The sequence below is a fragment of the Aedes albopictus genome, chromosome 1, assembly GCF_035046485.1.
Source record: "Aedes albopictus strain Foshan chromosome 1, AalbF5, whole genome shotgun sequence".
NCBI classification, from domain to species: Eukaryota; Metazoa; Arthropoda; class Insecta; order Diptera; family Culicidae; genus Aedes; species Aedes albopictus.
In genome coordinates this window covers 31,832,357-31,857,745 of record NC_085136.1, presented here as the reverse complement: position 1 = coordinate 31,857,745, position 25,389 = coordinate 31,832,357, and the positions used below count along the sequence as shown (strand labels likewise).

Below are 25,389 nucleotides of genomic sequence, written 5' to 3'. Positions count from 1 at the left end.
TCTATCCAGAAGCGTTTTTCATGGAATTCTCTAAGAAAGCAATCATAAAATTCTTGAGGACGTCTTACTTGTACTTTTTTCAAATTCCAAGACTACTGTGTCAGAGAACCAATCATATTAATTTCTCACGACACACACAGTCTACAAGACCAATGATTTTCTTTACGAGATTCTAAAACATTCAACTACAAAATTCAACTAAATACTTATTTAAAAATTTCTGGGGACGTTTTTGCCAATTCCACAAAAACATTTTTTTTAAGAAGTCTTACCATGATTCAGTATTTTTTTCGAACCTCAGACATTATTATGTAAGTTCCATAAAAAAAACTATTCAAAATTTTAATTTTAAAATGACTAAGAGGTTGACTAAAAAAATCAGGAATAAGAGGAACTTCTCTGTTTTCACAAATTGAGCGTTTAGTGCAGTGCAACTAATCTAGCACTCCAAGCTAGGGACTATTAACATTATTTTTACTCAATCACAACATTCATAATTCCAATATGCAAATTTATTTTTTCTAGTCGTGTTGAGCTCCACACGGAGAAACAAAAGTACCCAAAAGTGAGTTCAATCCACCCAACTTCGAGGTTGCGTGCGGGAAGCTAATTTTGAGTTGATGGAGTTGATGTTGAGGTGGGTAGTTTGCATTTAGGCGTATTCGACCAAAGTACCATCAGGGTACCAGATTCCGCTCATCTAAGGCCAGTTTTGCAGAAAAACATCATCTGTTAAATGACTGGTAAGTCAATTTGTAATCTTTTTGCATTTTAAGTTAGTTTAATCTAAGTACAATCAGATACAAAACAAGACTTATGTAGAACTTTTCATAAAAGTATGATTTTATCACAATTTGTTTGAGACCAAAGTGGTCCTAATTCCGCTCACGGACAAATGTATGCCATCTTTTAAATAGACTTTTGCGGAAAAGTGAATTATTTTTGCAACTCTTATGTTTTTACAATTTTTTTCCTGTTCAGCGGGAGTGTATAATAGTGATTGAATACACTGTGTACTAAAATCGACAGTTTTTACAATTTTAACGTATTTTTTTGTGTGAGCGGTTATTGGAACACATAAAATTTCCTACAGTTTTTTTGGGTCCAATAGCCGCTCAAAAAATTATACTGTTTTGTTTTTAAAATTTATGTTATTTGGTAAATATTGCATAAAATGGCTTTGCTCTTATTTAATTTATATTGTCCAAGAATATCAGCGACGAAAAGGGGGTATTTATGCGTGAAAACTTGATTTTTGCAACAGTGAGCGGCTATTGGGTCATGAGCGGCTACTGGTACACTGACGGTACCTAAAGTAGAAGTTTTTTTTACTCAACCGTCAGTTAAATTTACTCAACTTTCGGTTCTATGTCACTTACTTAATTTTGGCTTCCCGTTGGGTTGTTTTGCTATTCACTCTTTGACAACAACAAAGAGAGCGAATGAAAGAGGATGCAAAAAAGAACTCAAAAGTGAGCTTTTAAAAATACGCAAATTTGGGTTTTTTTGTTTTTCAGTGCATGTCTAAATATTGAATGTAAGTGAATTTGAAAACCATTTCCGCAAAAATCGCGCCGAGATCAGCAAAAAACGCGCGAAATCCGCGCGAAACGCAAAAACCGCGAAAAACGCAAAATCCGCGCCATCTGTAACAGCCCTGTTGGAATCCTCTAGGGAAAATGGAAATATTTGTATTTGAGAATTCATTGATAGCCTAGAACATCCTGAACACCATGAAATTTGGAAAAACGAAATAATTGACATACCACTTGTTCTAAAAGCTGAACTTGGATGTGGGTTACGTTTATATGTATTCATTAAGCCTTCGTAAAGAATATCAAAAGGTGTTTTATATTCTGGGATGCTCTAGGTATTCCAAAGTTTCCTAGTGAAGTCCTTCAAATCTACAAGAATAATTTTACGTATTTTCGCCACAAATAATAGCATTGCATAACCTACTGGGGGTCCGTGAAGCTCTCGACATCTACAGAATCATTTATAGACACTACAGAGATATTCCAGGTCAGTCAAACTATCCTGGAGTTCAGAACTTCAGGTCTACACTCGTAACAGTAGCCATATATGTTATACTGAGTAACGTTGCATTATCAACAGCAGTTACTGGAGCAATCTGAAGCCTACGAGTTTATTATAAACCTTTGGGACATTCAGGGTCGTCCTAGAATAACTTTATGTGTTTTCGCCATATTCGAAGGCACACGGTGACTGGCGCCTTGACGGTACCTCAAATCTAGCGTAACATTCGAAAAGGGCCTATCAGCAAAATGTAAACAAACCCGATTTTTCACTATTCCTAGCAATATCTACCTTAACCCGTAACGTGGGTAGATCACCTTGGAATGGTGCGTTACGGTGTAAGATCTACCATTTCAAGTTTTGATCTTGCTTTTTTCCAGCCTGGTTTATTTAAATGCAGGAACATTCCAGGATCAAGATTTGGTGTACTTTTTTGCACTATTTATTTATTTATTTTTTATTCTATTTATTTTTCACTGCTAATATACCGTTCGTTTCAGAGGGATGGAGGTAAATTTAACCTATAAATAAATAACAATTTACAAAAATATAACAGTGGAGAACGTATCACAATTTAATACTTTTTTCTATTTCAGATTTACAAGCAGGCAATCAGCGATCAAAACGGCGAAGTATCTCTTTCTTTAGAAAGGTCAAGATTACCGTACGATACAGTGACAAGTAGACCACGTTTACCGCGTCGATTTATTCGTGCCGAGTTCCATAATTTCGATTTCTTTTTCGAACATTTACGATCATCACACCTTCAACTTATATTACGCGTTGCGAACATTCGCGGATAATAAATATGTACAACGGTTTTATTATCCGCAATCTTATTAACACGGGAACGCGAAAAAAAGTAATACAAGAACATAGGTGAAACTCAAAAGCAACGATTCTAGTTGTTTAGTTGTCCAGTTTTCTCGTAAAGCTACGGCGCGGGTTTCGGTTTTTCAGCATTGGCAGTAACACTAAACGGAATTGCATATAGTTTATTTTCTGACTGAGAAACGATAAGCTTAAAACGTGTGTTATTACGAGTTGATCCGACATAAGCGTGGTTTAAAAATTATTCATACCCGGTATATAATTAAATTTAATACACAAACATACAATAAAATTATTGTATTCTTCCGACAGCCGGCTGGCGGAAGACTAAATCATATAAAGGGTTGCATAGCTCACACCACTTACCAATGTGAATCCAGATCTATGCAACTTTCTATCCCTTCCCTTCCCACTAACAAACTTCCTTCCTGTGACAACCGTGGGGATGCGGAGGTACACACGGTCTCTAGTAGCAACGGATGTCACACCAACATTCCTTCCCTTCCCCGATGACCGTAAGGACGTGGCCGGCGCCGGTACTGACAATATAAAGTGTTGAACCTTCAAAATTGCACATTGAGGATGGAAAGCTACACCCAGGCCCCATCCATTTGGTTCCCTGTACAATGTTGACTGTTCTAATCAGTAACGGAGTAGCAACTACGAATTGTACGGTCATCTCATGCTCATTCCTAGCAATATCTACCTAAGCTATCCCAGAACACCTTAATCAATACGAAAAGAGCTATTTTACCCATATTTTAAATATTGCTGTGTGCATTCGAAATGCAAATATCAAATGCGGTAGCACCAAATGCGGTAAGATTTTCTAACAAGTAGGGGTAGGCGGGGCATAATGAGCACCTTGTATTTTTACTGTAAATCTTCAAATTAACAAAACAAATTGCTTGATTGTAGCCTAATTATCTGAAATCCAATGAGTTGATGACAAAACATTAGTCAAAAAATCTGTTTACCTTGAAAAATTAATCACAGGGCTGGTAGCAACAACTGATGGTCAAAATAGTTATTTTGGTGACCAAAATCTTTGAAATAGTGACTTTCAGATAGCAAAAAAGTGGCTAAATAGTGACTTTTGGCACAAAAATATGCAGTGAGGAAACATTGTAGAAACAAATTTGATTCAGAAATCCCTGGAGTACCGCATAATGAAAATGTTCAAGAAAAACTTTCATCTTCCATTCCTAAAATTGTACAAAGCTGCATGTATCTACAATTTTATAGAATATATTGTGCAGAACTAGATGAGCATGGCATGAAAATTCTGTCAAGAAAATATAAATAAATTAAGAAAATCTTGGAGAACTTGTTGGATGTTTTCTGTCATGAATTTCACCTTGATGGAAACTTAGATAGACAAATGCTTAAAAATGTGCAAATGAATTTGAATAAGAATTTTTCAAATATGATTTCTTGAATATTTTTGCAAAAATTCTCCCAAAATAAAAAAAATGAATAACAGAAAGTAATTAAGTAATTTTGATGAAATACTTGAAATGTTTCTCTACGTACCCCCTTGGAAATTTTCAAAAGAATTACAAGAAGAAAACAACGGTTTTTTTTGAATAGCCTATGAAAATGTAATAGAACTCTTAATTTCTTCAAAATGTCCCATATTTACTAATTTATTTGAATTGTCTCATAGTTTCTGGTTAGATTTTCATAATATGTAGTTACAGGCATTCTGGGAGAAGTTGTTAATTTAATTTGGGGACTTCAAATAATGACCAAGCCACTAAATAGCGACATGATATTAGGCCTGCACTCTCACCGACGCACCATGGGGCGGCCCCATACAAAATATGTTTGCGTTAGTTTATAAAACTCTCCAAACTTTTTGGAACTCATTCCTCCAATATATATAAAAGTTGTTTCTATACATACGTACAGTGATTGGATTCCATTGATGTTGTTTTTTAAGGCATATGTTTTGAAGATATCAATAACAGTTTTACTACTTTTAGTTCTACATATGATCTGGATCGTCCCAAAACTCCATGAAATGTAGGTGCAGTTGTAGATCCGAATGACTCTTCTATACGCCCCAGACCAATGACCCTTCTAACAAGTAAATGGAGTATTATATTGAACTGTTTACATGGTACAGATCTTACAATATCTTCATGGAATAGGGGTAGTCGGGGTAATTTGGCCAATGGGGCAATTTGAGCACCTCATAAAAACCACCTAAAATCTAATATTTTTAACAAACCGACCTTACAGCTCTACTGCTGGTCTGATATGGAAGTAATTGAAACGTTAGGGCGAATTAGTTTAGGCCCACAGTAAATTAGAAAAATAAAATTGAAAAACGTTGGCCAAATTACCCCGAAGAGGGCTCAATAAAAACACCACACAAGACTCCTGTTGTTTAAATACATTAGATAGCTTTAGAATAAGTTTATTTTCTGTATATATCAAGTTGACACGCTACAATTCAATGTCTATAGGTGCATATTAAGTTTGTGTTACACTAGGCGAAAAAAAAATCTTCATTGAAAATAGGGTGCTCAAATTACCCCAACGGTTTAAAATCGACGCAAAAATCATATTTTTTTCAAAAATCTTTTTTTGGCATATAAACGCGATTTTACTTTGATATTTTCATGCATCTTGCGTGTATTATCAGAATCATTATGATCATACGCTGAACGAGAGATTTATCGTTGTTTTCTGCATGTTAAAACGACTTTTGCTTAGGGTGGCCAAACTACCCCGATTTACCCTATAAGCCTTTGTGTCCAGTCCGCAAAACAATCAGTGCTTGTGCAGGTCTGTGAAGGTCCGTAATGTCCGTAATGTAATAATGTCCGCGAAGGAATTTAGAGGTCCGCAAAGCGCTGTAATGGTCTTTAAAGATTACTCAAGGCCGTGCATGGTTCGCTCTCATTATTTGAGGTGTTATAAACATTTAAATACACAATTTTAACACAACAATTTCAACACTATGAAATTACAAGGGCATTGCTTACTTTTGGGCGTTTATCTGTATATGAAGATGGCTGTTCCAGTTTACAAAATAGATTCCAATTCGTAAAAACACGCTTCCCTAAGAAATCTAGTACCAGATTTAGATTCTGCAATGATCTACCGAGAAAAGCGACAACTTGATTGAAATTGCAGGATAGGAGCAAGTAGTTGCCAATTTTCTTTCAATGTCTCCCATGGATTCTAAAGAAAGACATAATAGTAGTTGCGAAGCGATTTTTTTTTTGCATGGAACGGTTTGTGTAGGGAAAATTTGACTTGTTTAATGTGGCATCATTTGATGGTTTACCATTTTTGAATATTTTTCAATCCGTATTTTATCAATTTCCCAAAAAAGTTGAAAAAAGTGACTTTTTAGGTGAAAATAGTGATTTTAGTGACCTGACCTTGAAAAAAAGAGACTTTTTAGTGACCGACCCAAAAAAAGTGACTAAGTCACTAAAAAGTGACTTGCTATCAGCCCTGTAATCAATTAATATTATAAGAATCAGGTGACCTAAAATAAGGTTTTGGGAATCGAAATCACATCTTACTGGGTATTTATCGATTTTCTTGATATTCCATACGCCAATGAAATGTATTTGTAACACTTTTCAACTATTTGTATAATTATTTTGTTGAAAAAATATGCTTCAAAGAGTTGGTAGTAGGGTGGGGCAAAATGAGCAACTGGTGAAAAAATAATGAAAATGGTAAACATCTTCAACAAACGAATTTTAATTGTGGTTTTCTCTTTTTTTATGCATATAGGGAATCGCGCTACTTGGGCGGTGATTCTATATTCGTCTGTTTTCCACTATAACTCAGTCAAATTTGAACCAATTGGCACAACTTTTGGAATGTGGTGAGATAGGTATAGTATCTACCCGTGTACAACATTTCAAGTCGATTGGTTCAAAATTGACTGAGTTATAGTGGAAAACAGACGAATATAGAATCACCGCCCAAGTGGCGCGATACCCTAGTAAGGTTTTGTCTGTAACTTTCAATTTATTAGCCTGAAAATTTCAGTATCTGTATATTATCACCGTTTAAAAATTCCTCAATAGAAGACTCCTTGAAACCCCACAGTTCCCTACAACCCTAATAAACCAGCACCATACACGGACCGTAATGTAGACAGTTCAACAATACCGCATATTGTTCGAACTGTATCCCGAATGGGTGGTTAAGCACATCTTATGGTTATCGTTTATGCGGGAAATTAAATCCCGTAATCCCTTCAAATTCTCATTGATTGTTGACGGTATGCTTTATCATTAGCAAGAATAGTCAATTAGCATTTGATTGTGTGCAAAACTGGTATTGATCATCCTGCCCCACCTAGGGTGCTCATTATGCCCCACCCTCAAAACGCAACTCGCGATTTTATACGTTTTTAAAAACATAAAATTTTACAACATTTATAGCTTTATTCGGAATTTCAACGATTAGCTTTCGTCAGTTAAGATTCAAATGAGGATAGAACGTTAAAATTACACATTGTTTGCACTTAATTTACTGGATTTGGTGTCAAAATGCTTAAGCTGCTCATTATGCCCCGCCTACCCCTAACCCGAAGTGAGTGGGAGCTTTTGAATCCTAGGTTGGCGGTGGTATTGACTTTGGTTGCTAAGTTTCCTTTGGTAACACTGTGTTACCGCGTTTGGAACGCATTTGGGCACCGTTTGCATCTTGAACGGACACAGCAATAAATTTTAAAAGGGCCTTTCTGAAATTGAATAATCTTTTAGGGCCCAACTGCAGTCAAAAGGGCCTAACTGAAAATTATCTTTCAAATCAGATAGGCCCTTATGCAAATTTTGATTATTTTTCATATTTTCCAATAATTTTGAGTAGCTCCCACTCGCATAACAGTCCCATTTGCAAAAAGTAGGAATTGAGAAAACGGCATTTGAAGTTTAAAAACTTGTTTTCTTATAAAACTTTGAAAAATCACCAAAATTTGAAAAATGTTTCGATCATTTCGAAACTTTTACAGATTGCTTTGCACATGAATATTACAATCACTACAAAGTTGTTCAATTTTGCGTTACGTAACACAAAAATCTATGATGGGACTGTTATGCGGGTACTTTTTGTATGGGACGCTCATAACTTGGTATTTTTTTCACACATTAACATAAAAATTCGTAATTTTTATTGTTGTTTCTGGAAGTACATCAAAAATGATGACTATTCATAACGTTAACTCAAAAGTGATGATAAGTCAAATGGGACAGTTATGCGAGTGGGGGCAGTTTAACTTTTCTTTAATTATCGATAATAATAATCCAGGATAACTAAAATTAGCTAAAAATAAGGAAAAAAAATAAGAGGGCCTAACTGAAACTGCTGATGATAAAAGGCCCTAACTGCTAGGGGCTGACAGATTTTGAGATTGTAAAAGGGCCTATCTGCCGTCCATGTTCAAAATTCATCATTTATAGGATTTTTGCTACAGTATGATGCAAATAATGCACAGAGCCATGAAACAGATTTCCATACGGGTCAATAGATGGAATAAAACACCTAAAAAGTCTTTGGTTTTCAAATAGGATTAACTAATCTGGAAGGTAATCTTCTTCTTCTCATGCGATTTTCTCAATGTTTACGTTTTGCAGATAGGCCCTTTTCAAATGTTACGCTAGAAATGTTATTCCAGGATCGTAGCTTTGGACCTCTAGTTTCAGAACCTGTGCGGTTTAAAATATTTCATCTTGGGTTTTTTGATATTTTCGATTATTTTCCTATTTTTCCAAACAAAATATCGAAGAAAGTCATTTTAAAGACAATTTGGTCCCATATAAAAATGGGGTCTGGTACGTTTGGCATAAGGCCGTTTGGCATAAGGACATTTGGCATAAGGACGTTTGGCATAAAGGACATTTGTCATAAAGGACGTTTGGCATAAAGGACATTTGGCATAAGGGACGTTTGGCATAAAGGACGTTTGGCGTAAAGAATATGTGAAATATATTTTCCCTTTGGAGAAAAAATGTGGAATGTTCCCTTTGGAGAAAAATATGTGAAATATATTTTCCCTTTGGAGAAAAAAAAGGCAAACTTGTTGTTGGTGCATTATATTGGATCTCTTATTTTCGAAATAACCTTTTGCTTTCATGAATTTGATTTTTTTTCGGATGGGGAATGTTCCTTCTTTTGTATATAGGCTGTTCTTCACAGCAATTTAGATTCCGGTAATGTTTTTTTCCAGCAAATCATCCTTGTCTGCATATTATATCCATAAAAGTTAGTGCATTATAATCAGTCTTGTTAATATTCATTTTCATTAAGATCAAATATTACGATTTTCGGCCTACTCAACAGTGATAAACCATGCATTGCTGAAGAAGCTAAAACTGACAGCACACGACAACCAATGAATTTGAGAAGGTGCCCTTTTGATTTTCAACCCATGTCAATGTTCATCTTTGAGCTCAAAGTCATGTTCATTATGAGTTTCGATAATGTAAACATTGAACTTCATTCTCGTTCCGTGAAGATCATCCATCGCAGCATTTGAGTGTGGTTTGAGCGGCGGCAATCTTCACGCCAATGGATGTTTATTAGATTTTACTTCTCCCGGAAACTAAAATAGTTCAGCTTTCGCAGAGTGGCCAACATCAATGACAACAGCGCTGGCGGCTGGCGTGTAAAATCCACCATAACTCTAAAAAGGTATGTACCACCAGTTACCAAATTCCGCTCTAAAATCAGTGGAAATTCGTGGTGATGCACCCCATTCGTTTTTCCCTCCCCCACCGAATCGACCCATAAATTGGCCGGAACGGACGGATGTTGGGATGTTGGAGGTGATCTAACTAATCGTCAGGTACGTGACCAATAAAATCGGGTACATAATTCATTATTTTGATTCGTTTTAGTTGGCGAAATGATTGGTTAATGTTTGTGTGGAATTCCGATACGTTTCGGTGCATCAATCGTAGGTACGACTGTTCAAACGATTAGAATAATTTCCACTACACCGGAAGATCCGACAGGGATGGATGCGTGCTGTTAATAAGACAGTCGATCTTAGCTCTCCTTAGCATTTATTTGATATTTAGGAAAATTATTAATGGGGTGCATCTACTTACACTTTGGTATTTTACATAGCATTATGGTGGTTTATGAACACTAACCAGCGCTGGAATCATTGATACGGAGTCACAAGTGAAGAATCAACCCTGCAGTCAGAAGTAGGAATCTAAATAACATTTGTAATGGATATCCTTTCCCGGATTGAAAACAGTGCTTTAGCCCGGAAGATTGGAATGAAAAGTTTAAACAGAAATTTTTAGAGAAACGTTGTTTTATGGGGAGAATGGGGGTATGTTAGCCCACCGCCCCCCCCCCCCCCCCCCCTTCACTGGAGCAGGAAGTTTTTCGGAAGATTGCGCAGAATTTGAACTCCGTTCAAGGCTTTGATTTCTTGTGCCTTCTCCGAAGTCCGAACGTTGCCAGCAAGTTGCTCCTTGTTGAGGTCCTTGATACCACATTGCCTTTTCCGGACTCCGGATCAACGCTTCACCACGTTGTCCTTTGGTTAACCTTCGTACTTAGCATTAGCGTGGTGCTAACGGTAGTGGCCAACCGCGCGAGTTACGGAAGGTTAAGGACTTTGATCATCTCCTCTCTCCTCTTCTTGGCGTAACGTCCTCACTGGGACAAAGCCTGCTTCTCATCCTAGTGTTCTATGAGCACTTCCACAGTTATTAACTGAGAGCTTCCTCTGCCAATGACCATTTTGCATGTGTATATCGTGTGGCAGGCACGAAGATACTCTATGCCCCAGGAAGTCAAGGAAATTTCCTTTACGAAAAGATCCTGGACCGACCGGGAATCGAACCCGTCACCCTCAGCATGGTCATGCTGAATACCCGTGCGTTTACCGCCTCGGCTATATGGGCCCTATCATGTCTTATCTGAACCAGTGCTGCACTGCGTTTCAATTGATTCTTATTTTAATTTATCTTCCAATGACATAAAGGTAGTCTATGGGGTGCTATGGACGTAGCCAAAGGGGGAGGGGCGTGCCGTTTTTTTGACTCGAAAACCACAAGAAATTACACTGAGTACTTCTCTAAGAGCACCACTTTAATCTTGTTATAGAATTTTACCAAATAACAATGGTTTAATGCAAGGTTTAATGGCTAAATTTTGTGATTTTTATTCATGGAACCAATTCCGGTAGGGTTTCTAGGAAGGACTTCCTAGAATCATATGCTGGTATAGAATGTATTAGCTAAAAAAAAAAAACGGAGATTTATTTATGAACTCCTCCAGGGACACCTTCAGAAATTTCTCAAGGGACATCAAAAGGTATTTCACCAGAGATCGTTTAAGGTATCTCTGCAAGTATTCTTTTAGAGATTTCTTCAAGGATTTCTCCATATATTCCCACAAGAATTCGGCTAGAGATTGCTACAATAGTTCCATCTGCAATTCTTCCTCTTCTGTATGGCTCTACGTTCCCACTGGAACTTGGCCTGCCTCTCTCCAACTTAGTTTTCTTTGAGCACTTCCACAATTCTTAATTGGAGGGCTTTCTTTGCCTGCCATTGCATGAATTTGTATATTGTGAGGCAAGCACAATGATACACTATGCCCAAGGATTCGAGAAAAATTTCACGACCGGAACGGGAATCGAACCCGCCGTCTCCGGATTGGCTATCCATTGCCTTAACCACTAGGCTAACTGCAGACCCATCTGGAATTAATCGAAGTATTTTTGCAGGACTTTCTTCCAGAAATTCTTTCAGAAATTTATATCATAGATTATTCAAACATTTATCCAGATATTCCTTGAAATTTTGTACAAAACAAATCCTTAAGGAGTCCATCCAAGGATTCCTCCAATATTCCGTCAAGAAACTACTGCAGACGTGCATTCCTTCAGGAGTTCTCCCGCGGACTCTTCTTAGGATTCTTTCAGAATTCCTCTAAGAATTCCTTCTGCGATTTCTTCAAAGGTTCCTCCTGGGTTATCGTCACAAATTCCATCTGGGATTCATTCAAGAATTCCTCAAGAGATTTCTCAGATTCCTGGAATTTCTCCAGAGATTCCAGGAGTTCTTCCAAGAATTCATCGAAGGATCTCTGCAAAAAAAAATTCAAAGGATTCCTCCCAGAATTCCTTTGGGGATATCTCCAGGAATTTATCCAGGGATCCATCCAGAAATGGCTTAAGGCAGAGGCTCTCAAACTTTTAGCTGTCGCGGCGCCTTTTGCTGTTTTTTTTTTTCAAAAATGTCGCGGCGCACCAACACATTTTCAAAATTAACCATCGTCGTTCTGGTTCAATTTTTAAAAGAAAATCGTGAAAAATTTTCAGTTACATATTTTTTTCTAGAAACCCAAGGAAATATCTAAATTATAATGTTTAAGGGGTTACATATATTTGTTGAGGTCGAGCACAAAATTGATTTTGTTTTTATTTATTTATCCTGAAATATGGTTTTTTAATAATGCTGTATCAAATTTTCATATAGATCCAAGCAGTACAAGCAAAGATATAGCGTTTAGCGTCTCGCTTCCTTACGGGCACACAGTGCAAACTTGAAACTTTAAACGCTATTATCTCGCAATTATGTTTTTTTTTTTTTACAAAAACTATATTTTTTTTAGTTTTCACTATTCATGTGTCTTATTATTGAACGATCAACATTTTTCAAAAAAAATCATATCAGTGTTATGATTTGTTTACTCATTTTTTTTTTTTTTTTTTTTTTTTTGAAGAGTGACCAGGTGGAGCTGCAGGACAGCTGATAGCAAAGCCTGGACCCTTTCCCAACTTTCCCCCTACTAGGACTAATACTCACGATGGACTAGACGATGTCGTCAACTTGAGCAAAGTGTGTAGTTATTAGCATTAGGTCGTAGTAGTTTTTTAAAATACTGTTTTTAACTTTTCCCATCGCACTAGTGTTTTGATCGAATGGAAGCTCCAAAGATGATTTGATAATTGAACAATATTTCAATAATCGAAAATCTCCGAGGTCACTGGACAACATTCAGAGATAAAAAAGGGTGTCTATGTCTATGTTAACGCCTTCAGAGTACTATTCTTAAGAAATATACAAAGAGCGAAAAGAAAAAAAAAATGTGTCGTAGCTAATTTTTAAAGATTTGATATTTCTGAAAATCATTCGAAGACAGCTACCAGAACTAGCGTTTTTAGCCGATATGGGCAACTAGTTTTTCTGACAGCTTCCCCAAACAATAATCAGATAATATCCTCAGTTATTTTATAATACATTCTGAAAATTATTTCAAGCTGATTACCAATAGTGTCAATAACCGATGTTAGTCATTGACAGCACCAGCATCATCTCCAAATAACTCTCATATTAGTGTTAGATAACACTTTTTGAGCTTCCATTCGATATTGTAAAGAAATTTGTCAAACCCTATTTGTCAAAATATAGTCAATAATGTAACAAATTGTGTTTCTAATTTCGCTAGTCGTCTTCTGCATATCTGTGATCATCTCAGTCCAAAGTAATATTATATCCATCGTAACCCTTTACAATGTCAACCGTCCTAAGTCCTAGCTAAATTGCTGCTTTTTTTTATCAGTGAAATAATACCGTCTAAGATATAAAAACAAAAAAGTTCAGTCAACTGATTTTTGTCAAAAATGAAAATGATAATGATTATTTGTCAACTTTTATAAATTCACAAAACCCATAAAAATAAGAAATACAAATACAAACTCCTATAATCAACAGTTTTATCTTTACCTAATCAGTCCATAATCTTCTAATTGTAATGAATCTAATCTGTAAGGCTGTAAGTCAACTTATCCTAGCGTCCCCTGTCCTGTGTACTAACGAATTCAAGTAACGAATGATGAGTGTAACGCAGAGACCTCCTCTACCCACTCTTGCGTTACGTTAAATTTAACAATTATTGTTAAATTTGAGAAAATTCAAAGAATGCAAAGATTAGGTCTATGCAAGCTGAATTATAATTTGTTTTTGACTTGTGATAAATGCACGACGGATACTCCTTTGGTTCCCATTAGCACTTACGGCGATTCCTTCACTTGCGCTCAACTCGTAAACTAGATATATCTAGCTCAAAGTCCAAGCGGTGGTGAAAGAACTGGCGCTAAAGTGCTAATGGGTTAGGCCCTCCCATCGCGTCAAGATCGAATATCCAGGGGGAGGGCGTTTCGCGAAAGGCAAAAGTTATAATAATAATGAGAATAGTCATAAATAAAAAGAAATAAAATCCAGTGTATTTCCTAAGTGGCTATTCAGAATGGTTCCACGGACATGGATAGCAAATCATTAAATTTTTGTAATGTATCGGATGTGTTTTAAAATCCATTCGTTTATGTAGTGTACTGCTTTCCTGAAGTACCAAAGATGCGCGATCGCGAGTTAATGATTTGCATCCCATCTTCAAGGGATCACTACAAGCTCAACCCATCATTCCAGCTCTTTAGAATATCAGTGTTGATGAGGTTTTTCAAATATTACGTAACTTGTATGGGAAAGCTTAGAATTTTTCACACAAAATACAATAAATACTGTTACATAATCTTTCAACGACCCCTTACTTGTTCTCCCAAGAATCCTGCCTCGACCGAGTTGGCAGAACGCTGCCCAAACCCTCTCTGAACTGAAGGGCAGGGGTTATGATTTGTTTACTCATTTTTTTTTTTGAATGAAAAATATTTTTTTTAAATCATCCCCATTTGAAAACCTAAAACATTTTTTAAATATTCTGATCGTTCAAGGATATCACAAGGTCCTCTAGTAACGGTTTTCTGTTGGATTTGTGCTTTCAATTGAGCCGTTAGACTGTAATCATAGTCACGGCAAACCTGTTCGAAGAAACACGTTTTACAGAAAGTTTTATAACTTTGGTAATTAGTACTAATTTTTCATGTTCTCAAGCTGATCTTACACATTAAATATTGTACTACACTGAACTAAATTTTGTTGTGGAAACTACCGATTCCAGATTCCTGAGAGGGTATTCTGTTTAGAGGGTTCGAAAAGTCGGTACAAGACCGATTCCATAGTAAAATTAATAACCGTAACTATGATTCAAACATCAAAACCTGTGAAGTTAACTAAAATAATATTGAAGTTACAATGAATTGTAGTAGATTTGACTGAAAGCGTAGTAGCCTCAACAACAAAATATTGTTAATTTTTCCAGGAGTGGTTAACTTACACTGAAGAAGATTACAAGTGGTAGTCGAAATACGCGTATCTGTCAAAGGATAAGCAAAATAGGGCAAAAATAAGAGGTATAAAACTGATTACATTCATTCGAAGAGGGTATTCTACAGGGAATAGACAAAATGATCGGAACAGGCAAAATTTTCACTCTTCAAAAAATGTTCAACTAGCTGTAATTTTTCGAAAAGTGCATCAAATATTCTCAAATTTTCACTGTAAGTTCTTAAACAAGTTGTTTATAAGTGGTCCAAATTTGAAAAATATCGGACTATTCTCCACGAAGTTATAAAGATTCTTGAAAAAGGTATAATTGTCCGATAGCCAACTTTGAGCTGTTATATCTCCAGATTCAATGAACCGATGGCAATGAAATTTTGACCATTTATGACTCTTATAATGAAGTCTAAAAAACGTTTGACTTAACTTAAATTTTTTAACAATAGAAAAAGTTATAGCGCTTTCATTTATTTTGCTAGTTTTCAGTAAACTGGTTTATTTTTAATATGCATCCCATTACCTTTTTAATCGTTATAATTTTCTTCCGTGTTAAGAATTTTAAGTTAAGTCAAAGGTTTTTCATAGCTTATTATATGAGTCATAAATGGTCAAAATTTCATTGCACTCGGTTCATTGAATCCGGAGATATTCCAGCTCAAAGCTGGCTATCGGATAATTATACCTTTTTCAAGAATCTTTATAACATCATTAAGAATATCCCGATCTTTTCTAAATTTTGACCACTGATACACAACTAGTTGGTGAACTTACAGTAAAAATTTGAGAATATTTGATGCACTTTTCGAAAAGTTTCATCTAGTTGAACATTTTTTGAAAAGTGAAAATTTTGCCTGTCCCGATCATTTTGTCTATCCCCTGTACTTAGAGGGTTCAAAAACAGACGAACATGCTCGAACAAAATTGCTTGCAAATCTTGTGTAAAGAAAAAAACAAGCTCAGTAGCGACATCGACGGTGACTTTCCCACTCAAAAACTTGTTTCGACACCATGATGGTGCTTTCTTAAGAAATATTTCACTAGCGCACCTTTAAATTTTCCTACTCAGATTCTGAGCTGTATTTGCTTAAATAACATGATTTTTATGATTATTCCACTACTCCAGCAACAAAATTTGAGCAACCCATTGATAATTAGTTTCATTATTTTCAATAACAAACAAGTTGAACAAGAATTCAATTAATGTTTTCCAAATGAAACCAACACATTCTCTTGGTGCAACTATACTAGGGTGCATACTTGGTGACACTAGCGCCAAAAGGTAAAACAACGGCAAATTTGTACCCCGATTCGAAATTTGACAGCGCCGCGTAATGGCCACATTCCCAGTTATTTCAAAACAACCGTTGCAATGCTTTACACAACTGCACGATATGAGCTTGGACGTCTGTTCTCTGTGCAGTAGTGCGGCTAAGAAAGGGTTAAAATTTCAAAAGACTTGTTGATTTGGTCAACAATTTCAAAAAAATAAAGGTACCTTTAATAATACATGATTTCTTCCCAATAATACTGTAGAAACACCAATTCTTCCAGAGGAATTTAGGAATTCTTTAAAATTCTTTAAAGGATTCCTTCAGATTTTTTTCTAGGAATTTCCAAACAGATTTCTTCAGCAATTTATCTAGGGACAAAAAATCTCTAAGGACTACCTTCAGGGAATCGTTTCCTACAGGTATTCCTTCACGATTTACTCCAGAGATTTCTCCAGGAATTGCTTCAGGGATACCTCCAAGAATTTCTCCAGGAATAATTCATCCAGAGATTATTTCAGGAATTTATCGAGGGATTTCTCCAGATATTGCTCCAGGATTTCCTCCAGAGATTTCTCCAGAAAATGCTTCAGGGAATCCTCAAGAGATTTCTTCAGAAACTGTTACAGGGATTTCTCCCAGAATTCCTCTAGAAATTCAACCAGGAATTTCTCCAGGGATTACGCCAGGAATTCCTCCAAATATAAATCAGAAATTCCCCTAGGAATTCCTCCGAAAATTGCTCCAGGAATTTTTCCAGGAATCCTTCCAGGGATTGCTCAAGACATTTCTGTAGTGAATTCTTCAGAGATGCTCTCGGGGTATCTTCAAAAATTTATTCAGAAATTTCAGAAAGCCTTTCATTATCTTTTCCAGGGATGCACCTAAGAATGTCTCTAGCACAGATAATTTTAGGAATAATTCCTAAAGGACTCTGGAAGAAATCGCTGAATCGGACGAATACCTAAAGCCTTCTTCTTCTTTGTGGCTCTACGTCCCCACTGGGACTTGACCTGCCTCGCTTCAACTTAGTGTTCTTTGAGCACTTCCACAGTTATTAATTGAAGGACTTTCTATGCCTGCCATTGCATAAATTTGTATATTGTGAGGCAAGTACAATGATACACTATGCCCAGGGAGTCGAGAAATTTTCCCGACCGGAACGGGAATCGAACCCGCCGTCTCTGGATTGGCGATCCATAGCCTTAACCACTAGGCCAACGGGAGACCCCAAGCCATTACTTCCCAAACTATGCGCCGTGAATCATTTCCAGGTGCGCCGCATACTATCGAGCCAAGAAAAAACAACTATGTAACTCGTAAACTTACAAACGTGGGATACCAACATCTTTTCATTTTGCAGCTCAGTTGAAATAGGGTCGCGTTATGGCATTTTTGTATTATGATCGCATTTCATAGACAGTTTTACAATTGCATCGGATAAATCGATATTTTTTCCCCAAATTCTTGAAATATTTTTGTGTCGAAACGCTCTTAAAATATTTCAACTTTTCCACAGAGAAACAGACGTCACACTCTACTCGCTTCCCATCGACGACCTTTTCAACGGTTGATTCAAATATTCGGTAGTTGGATAATTGATCAGTCGCGGCACTGGCATCTCCAAAGATTCCTCTGGGAGTTTTTCCAGAGATGTTTTAAAGTGTTCGTTTAGATTCCTTCATGGATTCGACCAAAATGTTGTCAAAAATTCCCTCCGGAATACCTCAAGGGTTTCCTCCAACGATTGTTTGTGGACTTATCCTAGGAATCCTTTAGGAATTTCACCAGGAATCTACGCCCGAATTTTGTGTTGGTATTTGTCCAGAAATGTCGCTTAAAACTTTCCAGGGATTCCCCCAGCAGTATCGTCAGGAGTTTACTCAGGGATTACAAAAAGTCCTGCAAGGATTCTTCCAAGAAACACACATGTCACAGAAAAGTCTCTGCAGCGCAGGTTTTGATTGCGCAGAAGTCACTGAAATCCTTCAGGTGTACTCAAAGTTGAGAAAAGTTCCTGAGCGGTACGGGAATCTAACCCGCCTCCGGATTGGCGAACCAAAGCCTTATCCACTAATTCGATTGACCGATCATATATGCATTATAGTTAATACCCATAATCATATTCAATGCAGTCCAAAATTTAAAAAAAATCGACTTTTCTCCCTGGACATAAATAGGATTATGCATACTACCTTACTGTAAACAGTCATTTTTCTTATGTTTTCTCATATTTAACATTATGCATTCCATACACTGCTGTGTTCCCTACATTTCGCACTGCGCTCTGGATTGTGAGGTCACTATTTTGCCGCGGAAGTCCCGGAGGCTCCGTCGCGGCAAGCTGTTTCTGCTATGGTGAAAATAGTCACGTTTGCTGAAGAAAATCAAATCACCAATGAATTTCATGCGAACCAGCCTTGAAATTCAAAACAGCTGTGACAGCTGTATTTTTGACTCCCATTTCAAATCGTGTTCATGCGTATAATAAATAAAGTTCATCCGCCAATGCTGTGAGTATGAGAAACAGCTGCACTAATGTAGTCAATGAAGTGGGTATCGTGAACATCGAAAAAATAAACATTAGCTTACACTGGAACAAATTCGTTTTCATTGTTCATGATTATTTTGCGATAATCCAAGGCACTGATTATAATGTATTATCCTTCTTTTGTATACTTCTTTTACGTTAAGTATGCAGTTCACTTTTTACTGAAATCATTTTATGCCAAACGTACTTTATGCCAAATGTTCTTTATGCCAAGTGTCCTTTATGCCAAGTGTTCTTTATGCCAAACGTCCTTATGCCAAACGGCCTTATGTCAAACGTACTAGACCCATAAAAATGTGGCGCCGCGATGTAACATCCGAGGCCATAATGTCCGGGACCTTATGGCGCATATTTTTTGTGACATAACGTCCAAAATCATATATGCGTCATAACTTCCCGAACAGTCGCTCAGCCCGACTGTCATCGTCACCGATGAACCGACGCTGCCGCGTCGTCGCAGATGCCACTTTGTTTCGCACTCACAAGCTTACGCACGCTCGTTCGACATCGAATGAATTTCTCTGTTATAACTCAATTAATGAGTGTAACAACCGTCAAATCTGTGTAATGTTAATGTATGCTATGCATATTTTACTGAAATAGTTTATTACCCATAAAAATATTAGGTAAGCCAACATACATTTTAGACAATTTGAAAATTTCAATTGAATCCCAGTCGGTGTGAAAATGAGCCGCCACCCGTCGTTGCGTCGAAGAAAGTGACAAGAAGGGCGGATGAAGCGAAGCGCATGCATGTTGTTTTGAATGTTCCCGTCGTCGGCGTCCGTCCGATGCTGATGGGCGCTCGCTTTCAGCGTCATGTTTTGGTTTCGACGATGTAGGCCCCTGGTCATCATGCGTCATAGTGCCCCGGACATTGTGGCGCAAATTCTTACGTCGCAGGGAGGTGCGTCACTAAGTCCCAGATGGATTTGCTCCAAGATTTCCATGACGGATATGATCAATACGCGTAACGACAACGTATTCAGGCCCCAAACTACAAAGTCGTTCTCCTCACTGGCTGTAGTGCATAACAAGCGGGACAAATGCGCTGTTGTTACGTGCATGGGATGTGGTACGATTTATCTTTTAAATACAAGTTTTTCAAAAATAAATAAATAAAAAACAAAGACATTTCTTTCTAGGAATTTCATTCCAAATATTTATTGGGAATCCATGGCTGGAGTAATCCATCCATCAGAAGCCACTAGAAGAGTTCCCGAAAAAATAGATTTAACGTTGGAATTTTCAGAGTGGTCCACCACATTGTTCTAGAGGCATTTCTAGTAGAAATCGTTAGTTCATTTTGGGAAAATCTGTCGAGGCATCATGAAGCAAATTTATAAAAATGCATATAAATCCCTGTGTGAATTTTAAGGTGAAAACTTAGAAGAAAACCCCTGGAGAATCTTTGAAGGAATGCATGGATAAATAACGAGAAATCCTAGAAAAAATCCTGAAGGAATTTTAAATTAGCAAGAAAATCTTTATAAAATTGCAACATTGTCTTTCAGTTTCTTTCTTAGATTCTCAGTTTCTAAAAATTTCTCAAATTTGATTTCTACGAATTACTTTCATAATACCCACTAATTCATGTTCATTTTTTTTTTTTTTATTCTTTATTATTGTGTTTTTTAACTTAATGTTAGTTCAACACACTAAATTAATGAACGAATGAGAGAGCTGTTAAATTAATTCATACAGGTTACAATCGTGGAGAAACTTGAACAGTGTTTTGATGGTATCCGGATCGTCCCGTAGGACTTCTCCAATGTTACCAGCGATGTTGTGGAGTCGACGTTGGCCCTCGTAGATGGAATTCATGTTCATTATTTTAAGCATTTCGAAAAAGTTTGCATCTAATACTGTATTTAAAAGATTCAGCAACTCCTCCCGTCTAATTCATGTTAGTTCAAGCGTTCAAGGGTTTTTTAAGGATACCTCCATACATTTTTTGCTAGTTTTTATTTTAATTTTTCAATGTTTTCTTTCCTTGAAATTTCTCAACGAGTCTTTAAATATATTTTTCTGGATGACGGGCTCAGACAGATTTTTCCAAGAACGCTCTGTAAACTGCTGCAGCGATTTTGCTAAAATTTTTTGAAGAAATATTGCTGAATTAAAACATAAAATAAAGTTCTGACAAACGTCTGCAAATTGCAAAAAGTTTATAATATTTAAGATGAAATGAGTTAATTTACGTATCAACCGTTTAGTTCCCATCCAGCACTCAAATAGTATATTTCAGTTAAAAGTGCATATAAGTAATGTAGAAAAATAAAACTTTACTTTCACACTCTCGCGGATTTGGCGCGAATTCATTTTCACAATCGCACGGATTTGGCGCGGATTCAAATTGTGTTCGCGCGGATTTGGCGCGGATTTTTTTCCGCGCTGCTCGTAACAACCCTGTTAATGATCAAAATTTCATTGCATTCGGTTCATTGAATCCGGAGATATAACAGCTCAAAGTTGGCTATTGGATAATTATACCTTTTTCTAGAACTTTTATAACTTCGTGTAGAATGGCTCGATCTTTTCCAAATTTTGACCACTGATACACAACTAGTTGATGAACTTACAGTAAAAATTTGAGCATATTTGATGCCCTTTTCGAAAAGTTACAGCGAGTTGAACATTTTTTGAAAAGTGAAAATTTTACTTGTCCCAGTTATTTTGAGTATCCCCTGTATTTTAAGCTGAGAAAATCACAATTTCCAATCGCTTGTTAGAATTGCATTTTGGACACCGAATAGGGGAATTGTGGGTAAAATGAACAGGGGGGGTAAAATGAACAGGGTGTTGTTTTACAGCAATTAGCGTATTTCTGCATGTTTTAACGATTGGATTCTGTGCGATAACTTAAAACTTTATACTTCTGCTGATTTTGAACTTAAAAATTGAATAAACCACTTGATTATGACGAAAATATCAAAAACCACACAAAAAATATGCTCTGATGTAAAATTGAGCTTATCTGAATTAAGGTCAATTCGTATATTTTTCGCAAATTATGACATATGTGAACCCATATTCCAATAATGTACTTCCAAAAGATAATATTCAGTTAAAAAAAATAAGGTTACGCTTTCAAAACATTTTTTAGAACAACTTTAAAACCAGAACGACTTGGGGGTAAAATGAACAGCTGTTTCAAACTTTACCCATTTTTATAAAATTTTGTGCAAACTCGGTATATTGAAATCTATAGCACATATTTTGACACAACTAGAGCAAAAAGTTAGGAAAAAAGTATTTTGCGCTCATAAAATAAGATTTTTATCCGAAAAATCGCTTGTTTTAGTACATTTTTTACAAATAATTATTCCAGCACATTCCGAATTATATATCAAAAGTTTTAAAAGTGTAGCATATTAAGTTTGTATTAAATTTTTTGGCCTACACTTGAATATATCGCAATTGTACATTCAAACTTGATTTTGAAGACATGTTCATTTTACCCCCATCGAATGTTCATTTTACCCACACTATTTTTCATGACTCTGTTTTCTTGCATGTTTTGTAATCGAAAATAATGTGAGAAAACTGTATTTTTAAATAATATTTTCTTCTAGAACTCTTTGAATATATTGCCATCTACGATATAACGGGGTGAAAAATAAAGATTTTGTCATTATTCTATTGGAAACGATCACAAACGCTTAGGGTGTTCATATTACCCCCAATTCCCCTATATGTTTTGGACACCCTCAGGTATATATAATTTGGAAAGGGCAATTATCTCAATGTTTAGCCATGAATACTGCTAAATCATGGAAGTAGCATGAATTAACAAATAGTTTCTTGCAAATAATCAAATTTCTCCGCTTAACAGGAATCTATTTTGATAATTATTATAGTTTTTGTTAACCGTTATGTGCCCGACAAATTTTTTGCTTTTTTCTACACCGTGTATTTTAAATGGGTGCTAGGTACCCGGGTACCATGTCGGCCACATAAGGGTTAAAATCGAGTAAATATCGTCAGACCCACAGACTACACTGAAAGGCGGCTTGCAGTAATGACAAGCATAAACATGTTTTTAAATTTACCATGGCAAAACATGATCATCGACCCACCAACGCTTCTTGTGTGCGTTTTGTTTCTTCTCACATCAACCGGTTCGATAGCCGAGTGGTAGCGTACGAGCCTGGTGATGTCAAGGTTCTTGGTTCGAATCCGGTTGCCAACAAAAGCTTTTTTTAATTGAAAATCGAGTCCATGGTAAAATTGAAAACATAATTCTGTTGAATTGAAACGAAATTCAGTCTGCACAAATTTAGTGGCGTTGTGCATTTAAATTGACCCTCAGAATAGTAATTTTCACCGCAAGCCGCCGTTCAGTGTACGCCTCCTAGTATGCAATCGCACAGCATCCCCATGTAGTTCGTCAGATGACCAAAATATATTTACAGTAGAAAATGTAATGTAATTGTAATGCATTTTGGACACCACCTATTTTAAGCGTTCAAGATGAATGTTAAGAGATTGGCTGCCTAATGCTGCTTTATTGAACATTTTTCATTGCAATAAGGCTTCCTTGCAATAGCGCTTCCTTGACCTGATCAAAAGTTATGTATACTAACAGGCTACCGTTTTCAATGAAAAATACTATTATTATTATTTAAAATTCTTACAATTATTAATTCAACGATTTTGAGGTGAATATTGTATGTGACTGTGAAGTGTATGTCGTCGTGTATACCTGTGCATTAGAGTGGTTTTAGTGAAATAATTTACATTTTTGATAATTTTGAAGTAAATTCTTAATTGTTCAGCGTATTTTCAACGTATGTTATCAGAATAGGGTCTGTTTGATCCAATAATCGATATTGAGAAGTATCTACTTTTATTAGCTTTCTGGAACAAGACAAACATCGCCGTGCATGTCCAAATTACATACATGTCCAAATTATATTTTTTACCATATAAGTATTTTTTTCGTTTGGATTCCTCACAGAAAGCAATTCGGTATCAGCCCTGTTATTCACTTTCCCCTCCCTCCAACAACACTCACCTTGCCCTTTCCCTTCTGCGGGGAATCTTCGACCTCTTCCTCTTCTTCCAGCTCTTCGTCGTCGTCGCCACCGAAGAAGTCCTCCTCGCTCGGGACCAGATAGCCGGTCAGGTGGACCACCCCCTCGCCCTTGGTGCTCAGGCTGATCTGGTCACCCTCGTCGAAGTTCAGATCCAGAGCGACCTGTGGCGTTTTCTTGCCGAGCGTACACAGCAGATAGGTGCTGTCTTCCGAGGTTAACATAACCTGTACGTCGCCATCTCCGCACTTGGACAGATCGAGCGCCGCCTGGCTCAGGTGGAACGCCTTCTGCACCGTCTGCGAGTACTTCTTGTTCGCTTTCAACACGAGTCCTGCGGGAAGAATGAAAATTCCAGCACATTAGCACTTTCCCGTCCGATGGTAATAGCCATCTTGTTTGCGAGACGCGCCGCAGCCGGGAGGCGACCACATTTTCATGTCGTCAAACACGTTCTCACACGCTCGCTCCCCGTGTGCTCGGATAACTTACCCCAGAACATTTTGACTTTTTCCGCGGGTTGATAAACTATTCAAAAAACAAACAACGAAACTTAATAGGAACCGAAACTTGTGCCGGAAGCTGTGTCACTTTGGTTTTGCCGACTAAAAAACGCGTTTTCTTCCGATCCGAAAATTGCGTGCGGGTTTTTTCCTCTTCGATCTTGACTCGGCGACCACACTTTACGTTTTGTTTGAAGGTTTTCCAGTCCGCAGCAGCCGAACGAATTCGAAAAAGAAAGACGAAAACTGTGCGGTGAGTGTGTGTGCGTGAAAGCGGCAAAACTGACGGTTGCTCAAAGGACGTGAGTGCTGGTGAGTGACCCCAAAATTTTTGAAAACACTTTTTTTGTTTCGTTAAGTTTGGCCGAATGCGCGCCAAAATTGTGCAACACGGAAAAAAAGTTTTTCCTTGTCTATTTTACCGTCTAGCCCCGCTAATGAGAAATTTTATGAAGTGACAACAATGTTGATGATGATATTGGTTTTCACGGGTTATTGGACGCTACCTCCTGTCAAAATTCATTCATAAAATCGGCTCGTAAAATGGACTATTTGACACGTTTTAATAATAATAATATTACCGAGTATATTCCCGGAAAAAAAATGAACCATTGAATTTTCTGTTGGAACCATTGATTTACAATAGGAAGTTCCGTCCACATAAGAATGTATTAGGCCGTATGAATAAAGTTGAGTAAATGCTCTTTACTAAATCAATGTGAAGCCGTGGAGCAAATCTCTGTGAAACTTCACAGAGATCTGAGTAAAGAGCTTGGGGCAAGACACTGTGCTGGAGAGTACATTTTCCTTCACAGAGTTGCTCTGAATTCCTCCGGATTGCTCCCGTTTTTGCTTGGGTGTTGTCTGATTCATCGCAAAATCAAAACAATATTGCCCGATATCTAGCCTTTCTTGCAGTTTTAGGGGTGTTTTTCAACAAATTTCGTCGATCATTGGTGAAAAGAGTTACTCAGAATT

At 36.9% G+C, this 25,389-nt stretch overlaps 1 protein-coding gene across 2 annotated transcripts in view; it reads right to left on the bottom strand.

Moving 5' to 3' along the window:
- LOC109428473 (46 kDa FK506-binding nuclear protein) overlaps window positions 1–24,628 on the bottom strand; it is a 29,189-nt gene extending 4,561 nt beyond the window's left edge. The window contains exons 1-2 of one of the 2 annotated variants that reach the window (XM_062844316.1): window positions 24,401–24,628; window positions 23,890–24,242 (exon numbers count right to left, since the gene is read on the bottom strand). In XM_062844316.1, coding sequence (XP_062700300.1) covers window positions 23,890–24,242; window positions 24,401–24,410 — 363 coding nt within the window. In that variant the 5' untranslated portion in view covers window positions 24,411–24,628. The remainder of the gene's footprint in view (window positions 1–23,889; window positions 24,243–24,400) is intronic. The other variant, XM_062844317.1, reaches the window with a different exon arrangement.
- Window positions 24,629–25,389: the final 761 nt, after the last annotated feature.